This window comes from Monodon monoceros, unplaced genomic scaffold, assembly GCF_005190385.1.
Source record: "Monodon monoceros isolate NGI ecotype Baffin Bay Population unplaced genomic scaffold, NGI_Narwhal_1 Super_Scaffold_3, whole genome shotgun sequence".
In the NCBI taxonomy this organism is placed as follows: domain Eukaryota; kingdom Metazoa; phylum Chordata; class Mammalia; order Artiodactyla; family Monodontidae; genus Monodon; species Monodon monoceros.
The window spans coordinates 98,134,675-98,152,466 of record NW_021703780.1 but is presented as its reverse complement, the minus strand read 5'-3'; the positions used below and the strand labels follow the sequence as shown (position 1 = coordinate 98,152,466).

The following is a 17,792-nucleotide window of genomic DNA, read 5'->3' as shown; positions in this document are numbered from 1 at the left end:
ACCGGTTGACGGCCGCCAGGTACACCGTCCCCGCCTTGGGGTTCCGGGCTCCCGGCCGCGCCGCGCCCCATGCACTCGCCGTGCCGCGCAGCCCGCGCACGCCCGGATGGCTCGTCGCGGCGCGGGCGGCGCACCCCATAGCGCCCGGGCCGCCGCGGCCAGCCCCCTGCCGCCGCGCCCGCCATTCTGGGCCCCGCCGTGCCCGCCACTGCTGCTGCTGCTGCTCCTGGGGGCGGCGCGGATAGGCGCCCTGGAGATCCAGCGCCGGTTCCCCTCGCCCACGCCCACCAACAACTTTGCCCTGGACGGCGCGGCGGGGACGGTGTACCTGGCGGCCGTCAACCGCCTCTACCAGCTGTCGGGCGCTAACCTGAGCCTGGAGGCCGAGGCGGCCGTGGGCCCGGTGGCCGACAGCCCGCTGTGTCACGCCCCGCAGCTGCCGCAGGCCTCGTGCGAGCACCCGCGGCGCCTCACCGACAACTACAACAAGATCCTGCAACTGGACCCCGGCCAGGGCCTGGTGGTCGTGTGCGGTTCCATCTACCAGGGCTTCTGCCAGCTGCGGCGGCGGGGCAACATCTCGGCGGTGGCCGTGCACTTCCCGCCCGCCGCGCCGCCCGCCGAGCCCGTCACGGTGTTCCCTAGCATGCTGAACGTGGCGGCCAACCACCCGAACGCGTCCACCGTGGGACTGGTCCTGCCGCCGGCCGCCGGCACCGGGGGCAGCCGCCTTCTCGTGGGCGCCACGTACACGGGCTACGGCAGCGCCTTCTTCCCACGCAACCGCAGCCTGGAGGACCACCGCTTCGAGAACACGCCCGAGATCGCCATCCGCTCCCTGGATGCGCGCGGCGACCTGGCCAAGCTCTTCACCTTCGACCTCAACCCCTCCGACGATAACATTCTCAAGATCAAGCAGGGCGCCAAGGAGCAGCACAAGCTGGGCTTCGTTCGCGCCTTCCTGCACCCTCCCGACCCGCAGCCGGGCGCCCAGACCTACGCGTACCTGGCGCTCAACAGCGAGGCACGCGCGGGCGACAAGGAGAGCCAGGCGCGGAGCCTGCTGGCGCGCATCTGCCTGCCCCGCGGCGCCGGCGGCGACGCCAAGAAGCTCACTGAGTCCTACATCCAGCTGGGCTTGCAGTGCGCGGGCGGCGCGGGCCGCGGCGACCTCTACAGCCGCCTGGTATCCGTCTTCCCCGCGCGCGAGCTGCTCTTTGCGGTCTTCGAGCGGCCGCAGGGGGCCTCGGCGGCCCGCACGGCTCCGGCCGCGCTCTGTGCCTTCCGCTTCGCCGACGTGCAAGCCGCGATCCGCGCCGCGCGCACCGCCTGCTTCGTGGAGCCCGCACCCGACGTGGTGGCCGTGCTCGACAGCGTGGTGCAGGGCACCGGGCCGGCCTGCGAGCGCAAACGCAACATCCAGGTATGCCCAGGCAGCGGGGGCGCTGGGGACCAGCCCAGGGGGCTGGAGAGAGAGCGTGCGGGTAACTGGGCAGGTTGTGCGCTGAGCGGGTCACACGTGTGAGTGTGCCGTTACCTAGATGTGCGTGTATGGAGACTCAAGTGTGTACTCTGAGCCACAGGTGCATTTGCGGGGACCCAGGTGTAGTCGCGAGGATACAGGTGTCAGCAGAGGTGGGGGGCACTGCCGTGAATGTGGCCTAGGTGTGCGCGTTGGGCACTCAAATGAGTGCTGGGCTACAGGTGCACATATGTAGGTGTGCGGGGCGGTCGGGTTGTGGATGGGTACCCAGGTGTGCGCTGAAGAGAGACGAAGGTGCATATACATCCCGGCTGTGCAAGTGAGGGTCGCAGCAGTGGGCTGTGTGCACAGCAAGTGAGTGCAGCATCTGACCAAAGGTATGTTCTGGGCCGACTGCATGAGCCCGTGAGGGCTGCCTTTGGGAGTTGGCAGGTGTGTGCATGAGTGTGGCAGGTGTGCAGGGAGGTATGCAGGTATGCATCAGGGCCCTGTACATGGGGGGTGAGGGGAAGCAAGGTGTATGCCCCAGACTTGTGTGTCGCTGAGCTGGGTCACACAGGCGTGCGAGCAGGCAGGTGTGTGTGGCAGGGACACACTGGTTCCATAGGGCAGGCCTGGGTGCACAGTGGGATGTGTGCGGAAGGGGACACAGTTGTTTGGGAACCAGTAGGCACTCTGGGGAGGCCGCTGGTTGGCAACTGGGTGTGTTCCTGAGGCCAGCTTTTTATTCATTCATCCAACACACGTTTACTGAGCATGTGGCATGCACCAAGCCTGGGGGCTACGAGGAAGGCAGTCACACTTGTGGAATGCCTACTAAGCGCATCACATGGCATAACTCTAGGTTTTAACAGCAGTCCTCTCAGCTAGGCTCTGTTCTCGTCCCCATTTTACAGGTGAAGAAACTGAGGCACAGAGACATTCACTAACTTGCTCAAGGTCCCACAGAACTAGCAGAGGCAGGATTTGAATCCAGGCTGTCCGGTCTCAGCGTCTGTGCTCGTAGTGCTGCAGAGCCTTTGCCGCCTTACAGATGTGGAACTCAGAGTGTGTGTGTTGGAGGAGTCCCGGTGACTGGGGTGGGGAGGTGCCGGCTCCAGGAGAGTGGAGGGACGTGAGCAGGACTGCATGTAGCGCTTGAGTGGGCTGTGGGGATCTGGAGGGAACGCGGAGGTCCAGGTATAGGGCCACAGCAGCTGGGGTGGGGGAATGGGGCCCAGGTGTCTGGGGCTGGGCAGGGCAGGAGCGAGGGGGCCAGGTTGGGGGGGATCGATGTGTGTGTTGATCCTGGGTGGACGTGACACGGGGGTGCAGGAGGGATCTGTGTGTGGTTCCACTCAAGGAAGCGCATCAGCAAGGGGTCACTTCTTTAGAGTGCCCTGGGAGGTGGACCCCTGTGCCTTTTCTGCACTCTCCATCCCGAGCTGAGTCAGGGGAGACTTGGCCACTCCCTTAGGAAGCCTCAGCTTCTCAAAATGCAGAACTTAGCCTTCTCCTGGTGATTACGGAGCTCTCCTTGGGGCCAGGCTCCCTGTGGCTCTGCCCCATCCCTTCTCTGTGATCCTCAGGCCCTGGCAAGAGGCTGTGAGATTAATTATTCCCCTGTGGGTGTGCCCAACACTGGGGCTTTGAGAAAACGCAGATTCCTTCTCCTGCAGCTGGGCCCTCACACTGCCTACCACCCGACTGGCTGGCTGCCCTAAAAGTAAAGGTCATGGTGGGTGAGCAGGGCAGACTGGCCCGGGAGCCGGTCTGCTACCAGCGGGGGCCAGCTTAGTCAGGGTGGTCACCCAGCGCTGCAGTTGGGACATGCACTCTTCCCCTCCCAAGAGCCACATGCCCCAGTGGGCTGTGTTTGAGGGAACAAGCTTTGTGTCCGGGGGTCTCAGAGCCTGAGGAGGTGAATGGGGAGTCAGTCGCTGCTCTACGGAGGGAAGACCCTGTCGGAAGGGCCTTCTTCGAGCCTTTCCAGGCCTGTGTGTCCATCTAGGCCCTCAGTGAGAGGCAATCCGTGGGATTCCTCAGGCCGCCACAGTCTCCCCCTCCCCCTCCCCCTCTGGCAGGAACCGTCCTCGTTCCCACGGTCCCGTCCCCAGCCTGGCCTGGTGCAGTGACTCACTGCAGAAGGGAGCTGGGGCTTCCCTTTTCTTCGGGGGCAGAGCCTCTCCAGGGACACAGCCCCGGGGGCAGAGTGCTCGAGGGCCTTCTCCCCGCCACAAGGTGGGGTGGATTCCTGGCCCTCCTTGGCCACTCTCCCTGTGTCCTCCACACCCCTCTCCCCTTCCCCGCACCCAGCTGTGGGCACAGGCCCCAGGGTCTCGGCCTGAAGCCTCAGGTCGGGGGTGGGAGAGTGATGCTTATTCTTGCTCCTGGCTGTTGCCGGCTCCCCAGTTACAGTCTTAAGAACTTGGACCTTGCACCCGGGGTTAAATTCTACTCTGTCACTTCCCAGCTGTGTGACCTTGACAAGTGACTTAACCTTTCCGAGCCTCCGTTTCCTCATCTGTAAAGTGGGGACAGTAAATCTCTAAGGATTGCTGAGGACCAAATGAATTAATTAACGTAAAGCACTTTGTACCCGGCACGTAGCAAGCACCTAGTAGATGTCTGCTGTTCTTGTTATTATTACCCCGGGGGGGCATTATTAGCACAGGTCTGGGCTTCGTCCTGGACAGCAACCAGTGACCTATTTTGGCTTGTTCTGCAACAGTGAAGACCCCACCTCTAGCGCCCGATGGCAGCCTCAGTAAACATTTCCTAAGTCCCTACCGTGTTGCTGTGTGCTGGGGACCAATGGTGATTCCCTTACTGTCTGCTCTCGTGGACCATGTGGCTGGTCCTTCCAGCCCAGAGGGATGGGTGCTGTGATCCCATCCTGGCAGACAGAGCCCAGAGAGGGGCATCGAGGCCTCTGGGGAGAGTGGTGTCAAAGCGCAGGTGGGTGGGTGAGCAGGAGTTAGTCACACCAAGCTGGCAGGAGAAGAGGAGGGGTCCAGGCAGAGGCTGTTCGCCTGTCAGAGGCCTGGAGGTAGGAAACAGCAAGACGGACTGGAGCAGTGAGAGGTGGTCATTGTGGCTGGGGAGGCGAATCAGGAATTATGAGCAGGGCTGGGAAAGGCGGGCAGGCCTGCCATGCGGGTGCGGATAGGCGTGACTGTGTCCTGGGGACATGGGGAGCCATGAAGGGTTTTAGCCAGAGCAGCTGATCTGAACGAGCACGTCAGTTTCTTCCTCTGTAGAGCAGGAAGGATAATAAAAACACCGACCTCGCAGGACCTCTGTGGGGATTAAATGAGATGCTACAGGTGAAGCAGTTAGCAGCGTGCTGGGCACACGTGTTTGCAGTTGCTGTGATGGTTTTTAAGGGAGCTAGTTTAGAAAGTCGTTAGGTGGTTGGTGAGAAGGAGAGAGGAGAAGCAGGGAGAGTAGGAAGGAGGCTGGTGCCATCTTCCAGGCAAGTGATTCACTTCTTCATTTACAAATACTTCTTGAGCACCTACAGTGTGGTGCGCACTGGGCACAGAGGTAGGGGTGGCCGGCCAGGTGTTGTTCTAGGGGGATGTGACAGGCCTGGTCTGAGGGCACAGAGAGAAGAAGCGGGGGGGTGTTCCAGACGGATTCAGATGCCTGGATGTAGCCCCAGAGGTGGGGATGGACAGGATGGAGAAGGGATTTGCCCAGTCCAGCCCAGCATTGGGAAGGAAGTCGGGGATGCGACAGGGGTGCCTCTGGGGGAGACGGTGGGTTTGGTGGGGGGGCGGGGGTGAGTACCGGGGGCCTGGAGTCCCTCTTCCTCCCAGCCCCGTCTGGCCTGACTGCTCCAGCACCAGGTGGTCTCAGTGGGGCTGGACAACGGGGGACAGGACCCTGCCCTTCCATCTTTTCTCCAGGGATGTCTGCCCCCCAAGCAGGGTGGCTCAGCCGGGCCTCTGGATACCCAGCCTCATGCTGTTGCCCTTGGGCCCTCGGGCCTGAAGCTCCAGAGCCTTGGTTGGGGTGGTCTCGGACATTCCATCTCCCCGCCTGGGAGGCTTTGCCCCCTGCTCACCACCTTTAAGGCAGTGAAGAGGCAGGGAACCTTGTCCTCCCAGCCTTGGGCTTCAACTTTGTCCCTGATTGCTTTGGGCATATTTGGGGCCTTTGGACTATTCTGAGAGAGGAAGTGAGAAAATTAGCCTCTGGCATGTAGCTTGGATCCCTTTTCTCAATTCATGTATGTGGTGAAAGTGAGTTGGGAAGTTGCCTGTGCTCTCGGCGGGGAAACTGAGGCACAGGGCCACCCAGCAAGGCGAGGGCGGACTGAGTCCGACTCCCTTCCCTGAATCTTTCCCTTTGGCCTATGAATGGCCATAATATTTGTATTTTAAAAGAAAAAAGAAAACGGACAGGGAAATGTCAATGTTACATTTTCAAGGTGTCTTTTTATAGTAAAGGTGGAAAAAAAAAAACCCTCAGGCGGTTTTAAACTGGCATGCAGTGGGTGGGTGCCCGTCGTCAAGAAGGCATTTTCTGAACCAATTTAGGGGCTGAAATGCTCGGTGGAGGTGGAGGGAGATATGCTTCCAAGATGGGCTTTCCATTTGGAGTTGGCCTGGGGGCTGGGAGTGAGCTCCCTGCTGGCCGAGGGTAAAAGAGACACTTGGGGGCACTTAGGAGAGGGGACTCTGGCAGGGTTGGCTGGGATGACCTTCTAGCCTAGAGAGACAGACACATCTTGGGCCAGGAGACGGTTAACATACCTCCCTGACCTGGGAGTGTCGTCAGTCTCAACTGCCAGGTACGTGAGGGTAGAGCTGATGCTGTGTGACCCAGGGTGAGTCACTTACCTTCTCTGGGCCTCATGCTTTCTCATTGTAAAATGGGACAGTGTCTCCTTCTGAATTGAAATCTCACACGAAGTGCCCAGGAAATGGCAGGTGGAGGTATGAGCACCAGGAGAAGAGAAATACATCTGAGAGAAGTGTGCTCAGTGTGTGGAACAGCTGTTGGGGCAGGGAGCGCTCAGAGGAGGGAGGAGATGGGACCAAAGCAGGCCCTGAAGGTGAGCAGGGGTGGGCGAGACAGAGGGGTGAGGCGCAGGTGTGTCAGGTGCCTCCCAGCCCGAGCTCAGCTGCGGGAGGCACAGGCCGAGGAGAGAGCCGCCGGGCGCCGCTTCTGTTAACGGTGAGACGCTGGGCATCTGGTAGGCCTGAGGGTGTGCACATGCTGGGTGCCCTCTCAGCTCTCTGGGGCTGAAAACTGACCACGGCCACCCTCCCAGTTCTGAGCAGGGATGCTGCGCGGGGCCCTTCACAGGCACCAGTGTGTTTGCTCTCACAGCACCCCACCCCCACCCCGTGAGGCAGGAAGTGCTGTTATCCCCAGTTTTACAGATGGGGGAACTGAGGCCCAGGGTCCCACGCAGCTGGCTAGTGGCGTAGGGACCTGCAGACTGGCTGTCTGGCTCTGGAGTCTGCCGTGGGTGACCGCTGGTGTTAGCTGTGGGCTCTCAGCTGGGGGTTTTGCAGTTAACCCCCCATCCCGTGGAGATTTGGGTGGAGCCCTTTGTACAAAACCCCCTCTGGGACAGCACCTCCCAGCAGGCCCCAGATGGAAGCCGGGATGGAAGCCGGGAGCTGCCGCTGCAGTGACTCAGTTCCTGAGCCAGCAGAGGCTGGCTAGGGTATCTGCAGAGGCCCTGCCACAAGTGGGGGCTGGGGCTGAGGGGGCCTCCTGAGGAAGTCAGGGAGGCAGGGAGGCACTTAGTGACATTCATCTCTGAAAATGTGATTGTGACCCCCTGGCCCTTTGGGTGCATGAATGAGAGATGTGGTCCGTTTGAATGACTTGACAAATCCCTTTCAACCCTGACCCCAGCCCTGGACCGTGCTGTGTCCTGGGGCTGGGCAGGCCTCCGCCTCCCCTCCAGGGCAGCCCCTCACTGTCCAGCGTTTGCTAGTAGGGTGGAGGATCTGTCACGGCCCTGGCCATGCCCACAGTCAAGCCTGCCACACCCACACACACCCAGAGTGGTGGACGGGTCAGTGCTGGACCCTGGCACCAAGTCCCTGGATTCAAATCCTGGCTCTGCACCTCCTCCCTGTGGCCTCCAGCAAGTCACTTACCTTCTCTGGGCCTCCACTTCCCCATCTGTAAAGTGGGCTCAGCAGAGACAAGAACAGGGACCCCTGGAGTTCAGCGGAGGCCTGTGTGAGTTGGCTCAGTCCCTGCAGAAACACCCTCTACAGGAGTCTCATTTGCCGACTGCCACGGCTGCCGGTTTTCATGGAGATTAAGGAAACAGGCCGGCTTCTGGGTTCTGGTTGCTGGAGGCTGGAGAACAGACACACTGTGTATGGAAGAGAAGCATGAGGGCCTGAAGGATCCCTTCCCCTTTCTGGGCCTCAGTTTCCCAGTCTGAGTTGGGCTGTGGGGTGGCAAGAAAGCCCTCACTCTGTCACCAGAACTGCTCCCGTTGGCACCATTATTATTACTTTTATTGTTGTGTCCTGGGAACTTATTCTGTCTCAGGCACTTTGCAAAAGCACTTGATGTATAATGCGTATCTTTTAATCCTGCCAGCAAGGGAGTGGGGTGAGTGTTATGCTAAGTCTACAGGAAGGGGAAACAGAGGCCCACAGAGGATAAGTGACTTGCCTGAGGTCACATGGCGGGTAAAAGGTGGAAGAGTGTCTGCTGTCAGAGCCTGTGCTCATCACCTTTACTCCCTGGTTCCTGTGAAAATGCTGACCTGAGGGGTGTGAGTCAAAGAGGCCCTCAAGGTCACAGTGATGGAGTGAATGGGTCCCTTTTAAAGTTGAAGAAATTGAGACCCAGGGATGTTCTTCCCCTGCTGGGGCTGCAGTGGGGAGTAATGAGAACTTCCCAGTGAGGCCAGCAGAGCTGCCGAGCCCCGTGCCCAGTGTGGTCCCAGGCTGGGGCCAGGTTCCCCGGGTGCAGGGCTCCTGTTTCCCACAACTGCAGCTGTCTCCACCTTCGCCCACCAGAGCCCAGACCTCCTGGGCACCATCTCCTGCCTGTCTGTGCTCCTGGTGGAGGGTTCCCTGGAGTGTGGCAGGGAGGGACTCAGCTCTGTTACATGGCAGCCTGTTAAAAGGCATGAATCGGACCCTGCCCCTATCCTCCAGGAGCCCCCAGACAGTCGGGGAGGAGTTCAGGACAGAAGATATGCCAAAGCAGAGCTGAGTCTGAGGGACTCAGGGAAGGCTTCCTGGAGGAGGGAGGTGTTGGAGCAGGACTTTGACAGATGGGGCTTGGGGAGGCCTTCCAGGCAGAGGCGGAGGCCCAGAGATGCGGTAGAACATGGTTTGGGTACCAGGCAGAGATGAAGCTGAGAGCATGTGAGGTTTGGGGTGCAGGCCGAGGGTTTGGACACTGTCCTGTGGGCTACAGGGAACCAGTAAGGCCTGGGGGAAGAGTGAGACACAGTTGATCTGGTTCTAGAGGAGACCCCGTGGCTGCTGGCCCACATTCGTCCTGCCAGGTGCTGGCGGGAGCAGGACACTCTCTCCTGGAGCCCCCGCTGGGGCTGGACCAGGTGACTCCCAAGGGGCCCTCCAGCTCTGCCAGCGGTGTGGGGATTGCCATGGAAACCAGCTGGTCCCGGAGTGGGGACAGGCCCGGAAAGTCTCCTGGCGCCAGCCACGTGGATTTGGATCCCGGCTCCCCCCAGAGCTCGCCGGTTTTCCTTCTTTCCAAAGCCTGTGTTGAGCCAGGGCCGAACCCAGCAGGCTGCCTGGAAGGGCCCCGCTGCACCGCCCACTCTCCCACTACCCGCTGATCCTCGATGCCGATGCCACCGAGATAAGCAGGGCCAGTGAGCCTCGCCCCACCCAGTCCACCATCCTTTACCCTGAAACACGATAAATCACGCGCTGGAGGAGGGAGGAAGCTCACAGCTCCATTACGAGGCCCAGCGAGGCCCCAGTGGGGCGTTAATCACGGAGCGCTTTCTGCTCTGATCAGTAAATAATAGGGGGGGCCGTGGGCAGAGGGCTTGAAGTGGAGGCCAGGCTCAGGAAAGGAGCTAAACAGCGATCGGCAGTCACCTCCGCCCCCCCCATCCCCCTCTCAGAGCTCGTCCACCGTCTGCGTTGGAGGTGATTGAACCTTCTGGAAGTGGCTAGCTCCTTGATGGGCCCCAGTATCCCCAGCTTGCAACCCAGGGCCTTTCCAGCTCCACGTGGCCAAACTCCCAGCAGCTGTTGGCTGCACCCGACAGAGCAGGGGGCAGAGAGACTGTGGGTTAGGACGAGGGTACTGGAGCCACAGCCGGCCTAGGTTTGAGGCTCACCTCTGCCTATTCTGGCTGTGTGACCCTGGGCAAGTCACTTTACCTCTCTGTGGCTTAGTTTCCTTTGCCGTAAAGTAGCAGCAACTTGTGAGGATCTGGCGAGGGTTCAGTGAGGTTATACAGGCAGAGGTCTCTGCACAGAGTAAACCATTGCTGCTTATTTCTGTTGTGTTACTGATTCCACTGTCCCTTCCCCACGAGGGGATGGTCTCTGAACTGGGACATTGACAGCTAGAGAGAGGGCCCCATGTCACCTCCATGTCTCCAGCACATGCGACCCGGCCCAGAGATATTTGCTGGGAGCCCCTCGGCTGCGGTCACAAGCCGTTGTCTGATGACTCTGGGACCGAGGCCAGCACCCCCAGGGGATTGGGAGGAGGGTGTGAATTCAGTATCCAGGGCCCCTCAGCCCCAAGAGGAGGAAGGCCTGGTGTCCCCAGGAGAGCCAGCTGCACGCTCAGCTTCTCCGGGCCTGCGTCCCTTCAGGGGAAGAAGCTGGGACCGAAACTGTTCCAGGGTGAGGAGGGGCCGGAGCTGCTGCGTTCCGCCTGCCGCCCCTCCCCCGCTGGAGCTGGCGGTAGGGAATGACCCCCCTACCCGCGCCGCCCCAGCCAGGGAAGAGTCCTGGCTGCCCATCCCACACTGTGCTCCCCTGGGACCGGGGGGGAGGGCTGGAAACGGGGCCAGGCTGGGCCAGAATGAGAAACAGCTTCGAGAAGGGGGAGCTGAGTGTCCGGGGGGCCGTGTCCAGCTAACAAAACAATGGCTGCTTGAGTCAACGGCTGCGGCAGCGGTTCCCAGGCAGGCCCCGATCAGAGCCACCCCAGCCCGGGTGAAGGCAGCGCTGCTCATCCAGCCTCAGATGCTTGCGTTCGGGGAGTGGTGGAGCGGCTGGTCCCAGGGGCCCTCCTGTCCTGGGGCGTCCCCGAGTCTCTGCCCAGTGGCCTGCAGAGATAATTGGGAATGTGTATCGAGCACCTGTGGTGCTCAGTATTGAGGGCTGCTGTGAGCTGAGCCTCTGTAGTGGGCGCAGTTATTGCCCCCATTTTATAGGTGAGAATACTGAGGCTCAGTGAGGATGGGGCAGCCCACAGTGAGTTAAGAGCTCTGAGACTTGGCACATCAGGAGCCTCGGTTTCTCTGTCTGCTAAATGGGAACCCAACAAGAGTGTGTGCTCCCTGCCTGCACGCAGCAGGTCTTCAGTCTAGCCTGGCCTGTGACCTCAGCCTGGGGCTGTCCCTCCAGGCTGTGTTCTGTTTGGCGGCAGGGTCGGGAGTGCCAGTTGTGGGTGGGTGGACACATCGTGCTCAGGGCGGCCTGGCTGGCTGGTCCACACGGCCCTTCCAGGTGGTGCCCAGCTGGCCCGATGACCTCAGTGCTTGGGCTGGGCGATCCACCTCCTCCAGAGAGCGGGCCAGGGAAGCCAAGGCAGGCCCTTCTGAAGCTGTGGAAGGGTGCACGCAAGCTGTTCTGCCCATTGCCACTTGTTGGTTTTTCCTGCCTGATTCGGGCAGCCTGGGGCCAGGAAGAGAATTACTGCGCTGTGTGTCCTGAGGAAGCCTCTGCCCTTCTCTGTGCCTCAGTTTCTCCAAAGCACTGCTTTTCCCCTCCCACTCAGAGCCAGGCCTGCTGACTTGTTCTCTGGCCTGGCTGGCCATTCTCTCCCCCACTGCCCCCCACCTCCACCACTTCAGGAAGTGAGCACCTTGATCACCAACTGGGAGGTGCTGGTATTTCCTTTCTTGGCAACAGGCAGCTTCCTCCTTGGTGTGAGGGCCATTGCCAGAGGCCCCCCAGAGCCGAGTCTGTCCTGCCCCCTCCCAGGACCGGCATGCGGTAGGCCCAGGGCTCTTTTCATGCCTTGGTTTACCCTCAGTGGAGAGGTCAGCTCATTGGAGCCGTAGCCCAGTAGCCGTTGTGTTTCAAGAGCCCGCACAGGCTGAAGTGGTTGGGTGGAGTTTGGGTTTGGGAGTCGCAGGTGTGGTTTCAAGTCTGGGCCTGACCTGTGCCCTTGGAGACCTGGAGAACACTTCCCCCTTTAACCTCAGAGCTTCGGGAGAAGGTTGGGGGAGGGCTTACTCACCCAGGCTCTGCAGGAAGCAGAGTTTAGTGCCCTGTTTCTAGGCCTGGCTTTTGATGCTGTGCCTGTCAGACCCCCATTACTGCCCTGCTGGCTCCCCGTTCTCCAGTCCCGGCCCCTCCTCTGCTGTCCATGCTGAGGCAGAAGGAGCTGGCCAGGACAGGGGTTGGGGGAAGCCACAGAGGGGCATGCCAGGTCGAGCAGGGCCTTGAGGGCCCAGGAGCAAATTTTGGGTTTATGCTGAGGGCACTGGGGATCTATGGAAGGCTGTTGAACTGTGGGAGGGACACAAGCCACTTTGCTTTTTTTTTTTTTGTGGTACACGGGCCTGTCACTGTTGTGGCCTCTCCCACTGCGGAGCACAGGCTCCGGACGCGCAGGCTCAGCGGCCATGTCCCACGGGCCCAGCTGCTCCGCGGCATGTGGGATCTTCCCGGACCGTGACACGAACCCGTGTCCCCTGCATCGGCAGGCGGACTCCCAACCACCGCGCCACCAGGGAAGCCCTCTTTTTTTGAAAAAAACAACTTTTTAGTTTGGAATAACTTTAGATTTACAAGAAAGTTACAAAGATAGTACAGGTAGTTCCCGCATACCCTTCCCTCAGTTCTCCCCGCTGCTAAGATCACACGTTATGACAGATGCGACATATATTTGTCAAAACTAAGAAACCAACGTTGGTGTTTTACTCTCAACTAAACCCCAGAGTTTCCTCCACGAATGTCCTTTCTCTTTTCCGGGATCCCACGTCACACTTAGTGCTTTGCGGTTGTAAAAGCTCTTTTTGGCTGCTGCGGAAGGGTGAGTGGGAGGGGCTCAGTGCAGCCCCCAGCCCCGTGTGGTGAGCAGTTCAGTGCAGCCCCCAGCCCCGTGTGGTGAGCGGCAACCGCCCTGCCGTCTGCTGCTTAATACCCCAAGGCGATTGCTGTGCATTCAGCCCCTCGGCACTGAAAGCTCACTTTCCCGGGATCGGGGTTCGGTAACAACCAAAAACTTGAGGCAGGAAAGCGCCCTCACTTCCCAAGCACAAAACCCCGACAGCCGGTGTAGTCTACACCTGGGGCGGAACCGCTGGTCTTGTAGGCTGCCGCTGACGCCTCATCCTCCTCGGAGTGCCGCCTGCAGTGGGGCTGAGGTTTGGTGGGGTCTGCAGGCAGGAGGCGGGAGGCTGAGAAGCCAAGCTCTGGAAGCTCTTGCTCCAACTGGCTTCCCGGGGGGAGAAAGTCAACACAATTACAGTTGATAGTGAAATCAGTATGTCAGAGTTCTAGTGGGAGAGTGGGCAGAGCTGAGCTTTGGCCCCCGGAGGCAGCCAGCGGAGAAGGAGGAGGTGTCCTGCTCCTAGAAAAGAGCTGAGACCAGCAGCCGCCCGTGGCTCATCCCATTTCAGAGAAGGATCAACTGAGGTTCTTAGAGGAACCAAAAGTAGCAGCCAGGTGCCACCTGGCACTGAACACCTGGCTCCCCTGTGTGGTCACACACATAGTGACATACAATTGACCCATACTTTTCCTTCCGTTCTCCAGCGCCCAGCATGGCAGTGCAGGGTTGCTCTCATTGTTTCTTGTTTTTTATATATATAAATTTAGTTAGTTAGTTAGTTTTGGCTGCATTGGGTCCTCGTTGCTGCGCATGGGCTTTCTCTAGCTGCGGCCAGCGGGGGCCGCTCTTCATTGTGGTGCGCGGGCTTCTCATTGCGGTGGCTTCTCGCAGCGGAGCACGGGCTGTAGGCGCGTGGGCTTCAGTAGTTGTGGCATGCAGGCTCAGTAGTTGTGGTGCACGGGCTTAGTTGCTCCACGGCATGTGGGATCTTCCTGGACCAGGGCTCAAACCCGTGTCCCCTGCATTGGCAGGCAGATTCTTGATCACTGCACCACCAGGGAAGTCCCTCTCATTATTTCTGCTTGGAAAAGAAGAAGCTGAATACAGCCATTCACACTTTAGTCAAAATTAGTTTCCTTTCTTTAGTAAACACTCACCCCAGAGCACAGTCTCCACCCTGGAGAAGCTCATGTATACGCTACCATGAGAAATGAAGGTGGTGACCAGCACAGTGCTGTCACAGAGGGCTGGAGAGGTTTTTTTGGAATTGCATCTTGAAACCTGGCTGAAAACTTGCCACCTGGGCACGCCTGGCAAAGGGAACAGTGTGGGTCAAGAGGAGGGGAAATAGAGGGCTCAGAGGTATGAGAAGGGCGTTGGCTACCGAGGGAACAACATCATGAAGGTTCAGGCGCCCCAGGAGGAAAGTGTGGCCGCATTTGAGAAACTGCAGAGACTGATGTGGTCGGAGCTGAGGGCAGGGCAGAGAGAGAAGTGGGACTCCAGTCCTGAGCAGCCGGCAGGAGCCAGATCACAGAGGCCTTGAATGTCAGGCTTGACCCTGAGGACGGCCAAAAGCCAAGGAGGGGCTCTCCAGTCTTGTGCTTGGGAAGGTGGCCCTTCTGGGTTGGAGGAGGCCACTGTGAGAGTCCAGCCCTCCCTCTTCTCTCAGAGGAATTTGTGTTTTGAAAGACCAATGCCAAGTGAGACTGGAAGGAGGGCTGGTGCTGATGGAGGGATTTCAGGCCGTGTCACACAGTCAGGGCAAGCAGTATTTTGGGCCTTGGAGCTGACTGCCCCTGGAGACCGGGTTCGGCTGAGGGCACACCCGGGACGGCCCGCCAGTTCCCCCGAGCCCACTTTCCCCCTTTCCCGGGCCACATCCCCCAACAGCAGAGGCCTTTCCTGCCTGCCCAATGGACGTGTGTCTGGCTTCCGTTTTCGAGTCAGTTGTAGCCTTGTGATTTCCCCTGGCGGCTGGGGAGCCAGCTTCCCCCTCAGAGCACAGATCACGCAGAGCAGCCAATGGGTTACTTCTCCTTTAAAATTTTTTTAAAATTTTATTTTTAGGATAAGAAAAAAAAAAGCCAGAGGAAAGGCTTTTTAGAGGATTCCTCCAGTGCAGAATTAATGGCTGTGAGCGTCAGGGCGGGCAGGCGAGAGCTAGATTCCCAGCCATTCCCACCTCATCCTCTCTGCACCCCCGGCCCACAAATCACCCTGATCTGGGCGCCTGGTCTGGCTGTTCCCAGGATCCCCCATTCTGGCTGGCTGGGGACCCCCCATCGCAGGGCCCAGTGCAGAAAATCCCAAAGTTGTCACCCAGGCCCTCCAGGTGTCCCCTTCCTGCCTTCCCACCCCTCCCACAGCTCAGGGAGGAAGCGCCTGTCCCCTGGGCAAGGGTTTACTATTTTAATTTTAGAACAATGTATTATTAAATGACACAAGTAATCCACAGATTTCAGTGAAGAAGAGTTAGACAACCCCTGGGAAAAGCGTCCTCATGACGTCTTGGGCCCACGTGCCCGCTCTCCTGCCTGCTCGCTGGTGGAGCCACCTCATCTCTTCCCTGCAGCCGCAGGATTGCGGGGGGTGGGACCACGGCTGGGAGAGGCCGCTGGGGAGATGGGCCAGCAGCCTCCTTCCAGAGCCGGCCCCCAACTTGGGCACAGAGATGAACACAGAGGATGGGTCAGGCAGGGCAGTCTGAAGCTGAAAGATGAAGAGCCAGTGGTAAGACAGTCTGGGCAGTGGCATTCCAGGCAGAGGGACCGGCACAGGCAAAGGCCCTGTGGCAGGACCCAGCTTGGACTGTTTGAGGGACAGAAATGAGGCCGTTGTGGCTGGAGTGGAGGAGTGAGGGCAAGGATGGGATGGGCTGGGCCCAGAAGATCCCAGGGGCCTGAAGGGAGGGTTTAGGATCCAAGATTTATTCTCAGTATCGTGTAAACCATCCGAGGGTTTCAAGCAGAGGAGACCTTTGTACCTTTAAAGGGCTCACTTGGCAGCTGTGTTCAGGGGGAAATGTTGAGGGCAAGAGTTGGCCCAGAGAAGAGGGGCCTGGAAGAGCCTCCTCGGTGAGAGGATGGCTGCCTTAAGGTGGTCCCAGGTGGTCCAGGTTAGAAAGTTTTTGAGGTAGGCATGATTTGCCCCCAAATTCCACTTTATAATAATAATTTCAGTGACTGTCATATCTGAAACAGCGATAGTATCAGTTGACACTTCTGGAGCATTTACTGTAAGCCATGCTCCGTGCCGGCGCTTTACGATGAACTGTCTTATCCGAGTGCCTATGAGGGAGGTGCTGGAGATGAACCCATTTTATAGTTGAGTAAACTGAGGCTCAGAGGAGTGAAGCGACTTGCTCAGGTCGCTCCTGGCCATCCTGTGGAAGGCCACCGGGTCATGAGTTGTGGCCCAGGGCAGTCCCCAGCCCCACCCCATCGCTGGGCTCAGGGCTCAGCTCTGTTTATTTTCCCAAGAATGAAGAACCTGGTATTTATGGTTTGCTTTTGAAAACTAGTGGAGATTTTGTACAAAACCCATGTGGGCACATCATCAGTGGCTTTGGCTTGCAAAAAGCACAGATAAGGGGAAAAAAACCTCTGTCTAAAGCCACGCCCTAAAGCCAGTTCTGCTGGCCGCTTCAGTCCTGGTGGCGTGATATTGCAGCTGGTGACCTGGAGCAGGCCACATCCCCTCTGAGCCTCAGTTTAACTGTCTGTGACATGGGACCTCAGAGGGCTGCCAGGATCCAGGGAGTTGATGCACAGGCCCGGTACAGGGTCAGTTCCCAGTAAACGTGGCCTGTATTGTTTGCTGTCATGACTGTTACTTTAATGTTTATGTGCCAGTTTTACCAAAAAGGCCCCACGACATCCTGAGACTTTTCTCAGCCAGATATCTTTCTTCATAATCAGTGCAGATTTGTGGTGTCTCCCAGGGCTGGGGTGGCTCTCCTGGATGATGTGCTCAATCCTCGTGGACAATGAGGTTGTGTCCCCCACCCCCCACTCTTCTAAAACACCCTTGTGTCTGCATCCTTGTGGATTTGCACAGTTGTCTTCTGAAAGGCACTTCCTAGAGGCCTGTGTTGTACTTCTGTGGAGACTGCAGGAGAAACCTTTGAAAGAACCAACAGAACTCAGAGAAAGGTGGGCGCAAGTCCTGGGAATGGCGGGGACTGGGCATGCCAGCGTGGTTTTCCCGCTCCTGTGAGGTGTAGCTGATGTGGATGTCAGGATTGTGCATTTGGACACACCTGGCCTCAGTTTGCCCATCTGCAATGTGGGCAGATGAAGGGACGTGTGTTGGGAAAGGAGAGAGGGACCTCAGTTTGGGGAGCCCTCAACCTGGGTCTGGCGAGCTGCAGGGAATTTGGGAGGGGCTTGCTGGGGTCAGAGCAGGGGCCTGGGGGGAGGAGACCCCATGATTGCTGTGGAGACCTCGCCGGGACAGGAGGGACACCTCTTGGGTGTCAGCAGGTAAGTTGGGGCAGAGGCTGGCCTCCCTGGGCCTTCTTGCCTTCCTCACGTGACTCCTCCTGTCCAGCTCCTGCACACCCGGAGCGTACCCATCTCCTTGGGGCAGCTCCGAGACTGAAGCCGAGGGCAGAGGTCAACTTGGGCCCAGAGACGGGGTCCTGCTTATGTTGGGGCCTGAGCCCAGCGCTGGGCATACAGAACAGGAGCAGGACTTTAAAAGCACTGATGCTGAGGCCGGAGACCACAGCCGGCTGTGTGGGCAGGGAGCCGGAGAAGGTTCCGGAGCCGAGGTCCGACATGCGTCTCTCTTCCAGCTGCAGCCGGAACAGCTGGACTGCGGGGCTGCCCACCTGCAGCACCCCCTATCCATCCTGCAGCCCCTGAAGGCCTCGCCCGTGTTCCGAGCCCAGGGCCTCTCCTCCGTGGCCGTGGCCAGCGTGGGCAACTACACGGTGGTCTTCCTGGGCACAGTCAGTGGCCGGCTGCTGAAGGTAGGGCTGGGGCTGGGGGGGGTAGCCGGGGGGGTAGGGGGCAGGGGTTGGGGGGAGGGGCCCACGGGTTATAAGGCGGCGTCTTCCACGTCTGCGTCTTCCGCTCTTACTCACAGCAGTAAGTGCCCGTCGGGCAGA

The 17,792-nt window shown here is 59.3% G+C and overlaps 1 protein-coding gene across 2 annotated transcripts in view; it reads left to right on the top strand.

Moving 5' to 3' along the window:
- Positions 1–34: 34 nt before the first annotated feature.
- Positions 35–17,792, top strand: part of PLXND1 (plexin D1) — a 51,958-nt gene continuing 34,200 nt past the window's right edge. The window contains exons 1-2 of one of the 2 annotated variants that reach the window (XM_029241761.1): positions 35–1,423; positions 17,478–17,654. In XM_029241761.1, coding sequence (XP_029097594.1) covers positions 107–1,423; positions 17,478–17,654 — 1,494 coding nt within the window. In that variant the 5' untranslated portion in view covers positions 35–106. The remainder of the gene's footprint in view (positions 1,424–17,477; positions 17,655–17,792) is intronic. The other variant, XM_029241763.1, reaches the window with a different exon arrangement.